The 9,995-nt window shown below is 36.6% G+C and overlaps 1 protein-coding gene across 1 annotated transcript; it reads right to left on the bottom strand.

The window, feature by feature from the left end:
• Window positions 1-2,852: 2,852 nt before the first annotated feature.
• On the bottom strand, window positions 2,853-7,146 carry LOC109082161 (neuromedin-K receptor-like). Its single transcript, XM_019097076.2, has 5 exons — window positions 5,980-7,146; window positions 4,574-4,768; window positions 4,208-4,358; window positions 3,559-3,755; window positions 2,853-3,375 (listed from the first exon to the last, which is right to left on the bottom strand). The coding sequence occupies exons 1-5, from the start codon at window positions 6,372-6,374 to the stop codon at window positions 3,183-3,185; spliced, it is 1,131 nt and encodes a 376-aa protein (XP_018952621.1). The 5' UTR covers window positions 6,375-7,146; the 3' UTR covers window positions 2,853-3,182.
• Between the last annotated feature and the right edge of the window lie 2,849 nt (window positions 7,147-9,995).

The raw sequence follows: 9,995 nt of genomic DNA, 5'->3' as shown, positions 1-9,995 counted from the left end.
ATTTCAGTGAGTGAAATAAGTATTTGATCCCCTACCAACCAGCAAGAATTCTGGCTCCCACAGATTGGTTATGTGCCCATGTGCATCACAGATTAGTTCTGTCACTTTAAGAAATTACTCCTAATGTCAGCTCGTTAGGTGTATAAGACACTTGTCCACACAATCTGTGTCTTCCATTTCAACCTCTCCCACGGTGGGCAAGACCAAAGAGATGTCAAAGGATGTCACAGACAAGATTGTAGATCTGCACAAGACTTGAATGGGCATCAGCAAGAAGCTTGGTGAGAAGGAGACAACTGCTGGTGCGATTATTCAGAAATGGAAGAAATACAAAATAACCATCAATCAGCCTCGGTCTGGAGCTCCGTAAAAGATCTTGCGTCATGGGGTAAGGATGATCATGAGAAAGGTGAGGGATCAGCCCAGAACTACACTGGAGGAGCTTGTTAATGATCTTAAGGCAGTTGGGACCAGAGTCACCAAGCATAACATTGGTAACACACTACACCGCAATGAACTGAAATCCTGCAGCACTCGCACGGTCCCCCTGCTCAAGAAGGCACATGCACAGGCCCATTTAAACTTTGCCAAAGAACACCAAAATGATTCAGAGAAGGTTTGGGAGACAGTTGTGGTCAGATGAGACCAAAATTGAGCTATTTGGCATTAACTTGACTCACCGTGTTTGGAGGGAGAGAAATGCTGACTATGATCCCAAGAACACCATCCCTACAGTCAAGCACAGAGGTGGAAACATTATGCTTTGGGGCTGTTTTTCTGCTAAGGGTACAGGAGGACTTCACCCCATTGAGGGGCAAATGGACGGGCCATGTGCTGTAAAATCTTGGACGAGAACCTCCTTCCCTCAGCCAGAACACTGAAGATGGGTCATGGATGGGTCTTCCAGCATGACAGTGACCTGAAACATTCCACCAAGGCAACCAAGGAGTGGCTCAAGAAGAAGCACATTAAGGTCACGGAGTGGCCGAGCCAGTCTCCAGACCTCAATCCTATAGAAAATCTTTGGAGGGAGCTGGAACTTCAACAGCCAAGAAACCTTAAGGATTTAGAGAGGATCTGTAAAGAGGAGTGGATCAAAATTCCTTCTGAGATGTGTGCAAACCTGGTGACCAACTACAAAAAACATCTTACCTCTGTGCTTGCCAACAAGGGTTTCTGCACCAAGTACAAAGCTGTACTTTGTACCCATGTTTTGCTTGGGGATTTAAGCATTTTTGCTTACAAAATCAGCAGGGGATCAAATAAGTATTTCTGCCACTCTATCTTGAATGAATGTATTGACAGCTAATTTGCCAGGTGATGCAAAAAAAGCATGTCTGAACAATATGGCTCAATTTTAAAATGATCCTCCAATCACATTTCTTAATGTTATAGTGAAAATGCTGGTTATTTTTTAAACTGTCTTGCAGTATTTTTATTTACACACATCACAAAAAAGCACAAATAAATAAAGATTTAAACATTACCTTAAGGAAGCCAAATGTGAGCCTTGTTTGTTTAGAAGCTTCAGGGTGTAGTAGAGTCATATTATTTGTGCTTACTGTTTATATATATACATACATACATATATATATATATATATATATATATATATATATATATATATATATATATATATATATATATATATATATATACATACATACATACATACATACATACATATATATATATATATATATATATATATATATATATATATATATATATACATATACACCTGGGTTGTCATATTTGGGTACATACCAATTCCTCTGTTCTATTTTACATTTTTGTATTTGACAAAACTCTAGCAATGTAATGCACTAGTAATGCAGTTCCTGTACAATATCCTTTATTCGGATTTCATACATTCATACAATTAAACAGATCCTAGGCACTCATACAAAAGAAAAACAAACAAACAAATGAGATTTTTACCAACAAAATCAATAAAAATATTAATTGTGCATTACCCACTGCCATTATATGTGACAGCATAACAAACAAATTAGTTGTATATAGAAACCATACAGCTTAATTATTACTCAGCTACATTGTAGAATTTCTTGGATGCTATACTTGAAAGAAAAAAAAATACATATTAACTTTGAAATGAAATATCTCAGGGGTAAAACTGAGGCAAACACACTAAATTCTCTTTAATCAGTCAAGCGTATGGAGGTACATGCAAATGTATATTAAATATAATACATGCTGTAAACGTTGAGTACCACTGAAATGTAAGCTTTCTTGTCTATTTACAGTACAATTACAACTGTTTGGTTTTGTTTATATTTTAGCTTATATACATGATATCTTCTACCACTATAGATAATTACGCAACACATATTTTCCACCTAATTTTGTCTCTCTTTTTCCAATGCTGGCAAATCAACCCACCAGTCATCACACTGCTTACACCTTACTGTATATTTCAAGCAATTCATACTCTTTGGGTACAGATGCTCTGAACAATTTAATGCTAATTTTGCAGTTCTGTTTTTACATTTAGAGATGCGGCTTGACATTTAAATATTTACAGCTTAAAACATTCATTGCTCAATAGTGATGCATGAATTAACTGAATTAAGCTGAATTTTTAGCATCTATAACTCCAGTCTACAGAGTCACATTATCCTTCAGAAATCATTCTAATATGCACTGATTTGGTGCTCAAGAAAAATTTCTTATTATTATAAATGTTGAAAACAACTGAACTGTGCTGCTTAATGTTTTTGTGGAAACTGATACAGTTTTCAGTACTATTTGATGAACAGAAAGTTCAAAAGATTAGTAATTATTTGAAATATAATTATAAATGCATTTATTGTTATTTTTGATAAATTTAATGCATTGTTTCTGAATATATGTATTAATTTCTTAAAAAAAAAAAATTTCTGACCCCAAACCTTTGAACAGTAGTGTATATAAAATGAACTGATCTATACACATACTAGGACTAGTACTGTACTTCAAGTAGCAACAGAAACAAATAAGGCTTGATGCTTATGCCATAGATGAATTATCCCTCTTTAAAGCCCACTGAATCCACAATAGAGAACAATAAGAGGGAAAATCTAATTCTGTTGTGAGGTATTAAGTGCAAGTATGGTCATGCTCGATTTTAATAATCGCCAACAGGGATGTTTTTCACCCTCATCACTGAAATGTTGTAGAATTCAGACTTTGATTAGTTTGGATGTGGTGTCTTCTGGTTCACTGATATGATTACGGACCACCACGCTGGTGGTCTCAGTGCGATAACTGCGTCTTATGTGGAAGGTTCTCATGTGCTGCAGCTCCATGTTGTCCTCCTCAGAAATCTTGACGAGGGGGCACCACTGGAACGCTTTGCGAAAACCTGAGCGAAATCTAAAGAAGGACAGCAGATGCTAGATTTTAACTTCCTGTGCATTAGGAATAGGACTTCCTGAAGAATATAAATAAAATTGTAGGGATCACTAACTGACATCAATGCAAATGCTGCACTAAATATCCATGTTAGTGTGTTTACATCAATTTTTTTCTCCTTCCTGTGATGTAATGTGCATTTACCTTTGGTTTAGACAGCAGTAAATGATGGGGTTGTACATAGTGGAACTCATGGCCAGCCAGAAGATGGACAAATAGACCTGCTGGATGTAATGCTGCTTGTATATGTCCCTGCTGAAGCTCCCCAGGATGAAGTAGATGTGGTAGGGAAGCCAACATATTGCAAAGGTCGTCACCACCACTATCATCATCTTCACAACCTTTATTAAATTACAAAAAATGAAATGAATCTTTTTTTTTTTTCAACACAAAGAACTATAATCCAAAACTATAAATAGCTGCTACCACCAATGAAAAAATCCCTCTGGAGAGACTTATTATTATGAAGGACACAAGAAAGAAAAATGTGAAAGAAATGAAAAAGCTCATTTCATGTTCTGGTAGAAGAAAAGCGTTCTGTCCCCAGGGAAGGTTTTACCATTGATTTAATTTTTTTTTATTTTATTGAACTTAACTTCATTTGCTGATGATAATACACTTTTTTTTTCAGATGTAGCTACTAGTGATATGCACCTATTTAGAGTTTAGAAACATGACAACTGTCTTCATCTGAGTGTGCATGTGTGCACATGGCTTAAGTTAGTTAGGTGACTATTGCAGAGAAACTGGAATAAATAACAAAATTACACAAGTAAATATTAGCATCACTAACCTTGCGTTTCGCCTGCATCTGGTTCTGGTAGTGGTCTAACGCTTCTCCAGGGATCTCGCTGCCCCACAGCCTCCGTCCAACCAGGCTGTAGGTCACCAACATCACCAGCAGAGGGAGCAAGTAGATTAGGATAATCACAGCAATCTGATACCTAGGAGATCAAGCATCACTTCATGAGTCAAATCTCTACTGAAGAATCCTCTACTGTCATTCCCCCCTCATTAAGATCTTTGAGAAGTTAAAAATTAGGCCACTCTCAATGTTTAACCTCATTTAAAATTATTTTCATGTCAGTAGACTTTGAGCAAAGCAACTGGTGTAAATCATACAGAATAAAAGGATACAATTTTTGTCCACTTTTCTTACGAGAGCTGATGTTTCCCTCCATAATCGTCAGGCCATTCCACCATACAAACAGTCCGAGGGAAGTAGAACTTGGAGCTGGCGTAATAACACTGAGGAAAGGCCAGTGAAAAAGCCACAGTCCAGATGACCCCGATCAGAACTTTAGTAGTAGTAGAGGAGAGCCTGGGCTTCAGAGGGTGGATTATAGCCATGTATCTGTGGATTTCAGCCAACAACATCTTAATGAAAGTGAACGTTTGTCTTTTAATGACAGGCTACCATAATTTTGATATTTACAGTGTGAATAACACAATGGAAAAGGGTGGCAATACCACTTTGTTGACTTTCTCTTTTATTGCCATTCAGTGCATTACAGAGCTTTTTGGACGGAATATACTGCATGCATATTGTATCAATGGAGCACACCCAGAAAGAGGAGATTGATTGGTTGCTTTATGCATGCTTAATTGTTATCACCATCTACTTGTTGGTCACTAAATCAGACTCTTATTTATATTACCAGAACACTAATCCACACTCAGCGCGAAGTCTCCCTACCCATTTTGCTCATGTATCACCAAGTCAACTGGAATCGATTATCCAGGAATATCACAAATGCATTGTTTGCGCGCAGTAAACGGACTTTCAGTTAAACGGAATATTACGCGCGCAGATAAATTGCATGCTCGGGGACGTTGCGCGCTCGAACTACATGCGCACAGGTTCTTATTTAGACCCACTGAAAGCTTAAGTGTGGGTCCTAATCAATTCACCATTTTTATTGAGTTTGCATGAGCTTTTAAGCGCTTTTCTCAACACTTTTAAGTAACCATGACGATTGCTCATAAAAATATGAGTTAGGCTATTTATCATTAAAAGGGGCCAAAATGAATATTAATCTAAGATTTGTTTTAATATTAAATATCATTAACTAATTTTGATGGAAGATTGGCGGTGCACAAATAAAAAGTGTATAGGTTACTTAAGCCTTAAGTTGATGGATTTAGAGCTATTTTCCTCTATGTACACTGACAAAACCTAAAATTTGGTCGAATTAGGTTTATATCCCTGCTGGGAAAAATAGCTCTAACCAGCTTCATCAGTGTTTGTCAGGTGTGTGTCAGTTCACCTGATTCATCACTTAGATCAGCTCATGACCATATATGACCAGCAAAAACAGAAGGGTAGCGGATCGTATACAGTATTTCTATGTTTTATCACAGGAACTTACAATCTGTAACTGGTTTATGGCACGATTAATGTCATGTTGTCATACTATGATGATTAATTATCCTAATCCGTGGGAACATGTTATGGTGAATTGAAAAAGAACTGAAAATCTTTAGATTATTAATTGCAATTTATAAATTGTACTGTAGTAAATAATCCACAATGATTTTCAATGAAGTGCTTTGTTGTCTGCTTACCTGTCAACAGCAATAGCCGCCATTGAATAAATGCTTGAGAACATTGCTGTTATTGGGAAGAAGTTTTGAAATTTACAGTATCCCAAACCAAAATACCAGTCATTGTGCAAAGCATACACGAAATTAAAGACGGTGTTAAAAGTTGCCATAGATGCATCAGAAAAGGCGAGGTTTACAATGAAGTAGTTGGTCACTGTCCTCATGCGTTTATGTGCCAGAATGATCCAAATAACAGTGACATTGCCAATGATGGACACAATTACGATGGAAGAGTATGCAATCGCCCATAGTGCCACCTGCCAGTCCGGCTGCTCGAATAGATTGGTGGAGGTTTCGTTTCCATCTTCCTCGTCGTAGAGAAGAGATGCTGAAAGGGGTTCCAAAGTGGTATCCATTGTATTTGTCTGTAGTCACAGGTGATAAATCAATCTGTATGCTTATTCCAGTGAATGACTCGCTCTGCTATGGCTAAGACTTGGTAAACTTGTGTATTTTAGACATTTGGAGCAGTTCATTTTCCAAACTGTGAGTGTGTCAGTCCAAAACGCCTGCTGAATGAAACACTTTTGCAAACGCGCATTGTGACGCACAGCATCCTACACTCCTACTAAAAAGCTGGCGATAAGCAAAGTATATTGACATGCATTTGAGACGTTAACCGTGGACTGCTTGCTGTCATTAATAATTGCTAAACCCCTGTAGCGCACACTAATGGAAATATGTCACAGTTTAGAGCATATTTGAGGTCTGCTTTACTTGTTCTGCTGAGACGTTGTTTTGATATTTTTTCATTTTGTCAGAGCAGTGAGACAGGTGTCTGGGCAGCAGGTGGAAGAAGTGGATAGTGAGTTAGTGAACATTACTTTTATTTGGACACTTCGAGTGCTATAGGGTATTTTATGTTGATGTCTGAAGATCTGTCTTTTTCATTATTGTGCGAATTAGGGTAAAATGACAGCCCCCCAACCCCTTAATTTTACTCTTAAAATGGCACAAAATCTCATCCCAGCACTTTTGATTAATGCTATAAGCCAATTTTTATTTTTATTTTGTGTCTGTTGAAAATTGCAATCTGTTGATAATGAGGGAGTTGTGGACACATCGATGTTTTTGGATTTGTGGATTAAAAGTTACAGTTTTTATTTTGAAGTAAAAAGATAAAATTAGATCCTTATGATGACTTGGCACAGAATCCAAGTGGCATGTTGTTATTATTTTTAAATTAAATATTTATTGTAATTAGTGGTGGGTTTATGTAATATTACCATTAATTTAATGTAGATTTCAGACATCGGTAGGTTAGTTGAGTGAAATCATTACATTTGTATTCATATTGTTGCTATTATGATATATCTTTACTTTTTAATGGACAAATAAATTAACATATCATATAAATATCTTTTACTGGGATTCTACTTTGTCTGTCATCAGTTATTCAATAAATTATCAAAATAAAATATTAAACAGAGTAGTTAATTTAGTATGTTACATTAATGACAATTCACATTTTAAATATTAATAATTATATCAAAAGCTATTATTAGTTTCCTATGTGTGTATATACAGTCATGGCCAAAAGTTTTGGCACCGAAATAAATTTTGTGTTTTGCAAAGTTTGCTGCTTCAGGATTTGTAGATTATTTTTCCACATGTTTCAATGGTATACTGAAAAACAATAAGCATATTGTAAGTTTTAAAGGCTTTTATTGGCAATAAATAAATAAATAAATAAAAAATATGAGTCAATATTTAGTGTTGAGCCTTGTTCTTCATAACCTCTGCAATTCGCTCTGGCATGCTGGATATTAGCTTCTGGGCCAAATCCTGACTAATGGTGATCCATTCTTGCCTTATTAAAATGCATGGATCATCACCAACTGGTTGAAAAGCAACCCCTCACATGGATGGTCTCAGGATGCTTCACTGTTGGCACAGCACAGGACTCACAGTGTTCACCTTTTGTTCTCAGAACAATCGATTTTCCAGATGTCCCAAACAGTCGGAAGGGAGCTTCATCAGAGAAAATAACTTTGCACAGTCTTCTACTGTCCAATCCTTGTCCATCCTGCAGAATTTCAGTCTGTCCTTAATGTTTTTCTTGGAGAGAAGTGGCTTCTTTGCTGCCCTTCTTGACACTAGGCTGTTGTCCAAAAGTCTTTGCTTCACTGTGCGTGCAGATTCTCTCACACCAACCTGCCATTCCTAAACAAGCTCTGCACTGGTGGTGACACTAGTGGTGTAGTCTACATGATATGCAGGTATACGCTGTATACCCACTAGGAAAGGTGAAGGATTTCCGTATACCGACTTAAAAAAGTGCAAGGATACCTAACAACATCGTTTTGAAACAGAACTTTTACACATTCATTCATAAATTCACCCTGTCCATGTTGCGAAGCACCTACTTTTTGAAAATCACGCCGTGTTTCTGTTGATGACCAGTGCTATCATTGCGCAACTCTTGCGTAGCATTGAATATGAATCACTAAAGGAGATATGAAATGAAAGCAAACTCAAAATATACGCTTTCAGTGTTTTCATAAACCTGCGCTTAGGAATCGCTTGAATCTTTTAACTGGCAAGACTTAAAAAACATGCAAATGATAACATTTCGTGAGGACGCACTAGTGGCCCCAATGAAGCAGTGACAGCTCAGTCAACTGTCCCGAACGTCTTTCACACTGGCCTCTGGACATCAGATAGTCAGTAGCTGACCTGGTCATGATCAAATATGTAAGTTTTGCTTGGCAGCATAAAGGAAAAGTATGCAATTATTTGTCAATGTAACTATCTGAAAACGAAAGAAAATGATGGGAGTTGAAAGATTTCTTACCCTGTGGCTCCCTCTAGTGGACTGCAGTTCTCCTCTAGAGAGGGCATTTTTGCTCAGCCAATGCAAGTCGGGTAATCTTTGATTTTTGATAATTATTTATAGAAAACTTTAAGTCTCATCAGTTAGAAAAGATAGAAACAAACTACAGATAAGGTCCAATGTCTCTGATGAGTTTGGTGCCTACAGTATTAAAGCCCTAGGAGGATATACAGTACAGTTGAAAATTATTGGTCTCAGAATAATAATAATATGTAGTTTTAAATAGTATAACAGTATGCTGGCTTTCTCAAGCCAACATAACTGGCTAAAAACTTAAGTAACATTAGTGTGATGGATCAGTGAATGCAAGAGAATGCGAGAGATAACACACACATAGCAGTTAACCCGAATACAATGTTTATATATCCTTGTTTCAGATGATGAGAGAGATAAAACTTGTGGACTGAAAAGTCAGGCTAGGGAATTTAAAAACAGGCTCTCTTAAATGAGCATTGAAAGTTTCCAGCTAATAAAACCTTTTCTCCAGGGACCATATTCTTAAGATAAATGTAACTGGCTGAGATAAATGATTAACACTAAACAGTGTAAATCAGTCCAGTCTCCCCAGCTGTAAATGTCATCGGCTGTTAAAGTCTTCTGTTCCTTATAATAAATTGACATGTTGATATCACATAAGCAGTCTTTCACAATGCTCTGTTACATAGATGCATATTGTATGAATTATTGAGAGTATTAATCCTTAAGGGAATACCATTATACACACTAAAAAAAAGGCTATAATACAACACCAAATAAAACCCACTACAAAAAAACTAGACTACACTGTTTTAGACTTTTAAACAGGTAGCTAGCTAGTGGACTTATCTATCTCAGAGAACAGTCGGTCCAATTGTTTCATCTCATTTGAAAATTTGGTAATGTTATTGCTGTTATTACTACCATTGTATATTTGTTAATATTACTCATGTAGCCTCCTCTAAATTTGCACATCTGTTACTGTTGCATTATCTAGCATGGAGTCAAAGGCCATTAGACTCATTGTTATTGTTATTATGTAGTTGCACTCAATTTGCACATTACTGCACTATTGTTTTTGCACAGAAGTTAATACTGTAAATTCGTATATATATAATTAAGTTAAATTAAATTAAATAGTGCTCCTGTAGCTCAAGTGGTAGAGCAT

Source organism: Cyprinus carpio, chromosome B13, assembly GCF_018340385.1.
Source record: "Cyprinus carpio isolate SPL01 chromosome B13, ASM1834038v1, whole genome shotgun sequence".
NCBI classification, from domain to species: domain Eukaryota; kingdom Metazoa; phylum Chordata; class Actinopteri; order Cypriniformes; family Cyprinidae; genus Cyprinus; species Cyprinus carpio.
The sequence above is the reverse complement of the archived record's forward strand: the minus strand, read 5'-3'. Positions and strand labels throughout refer to the sequence as shown.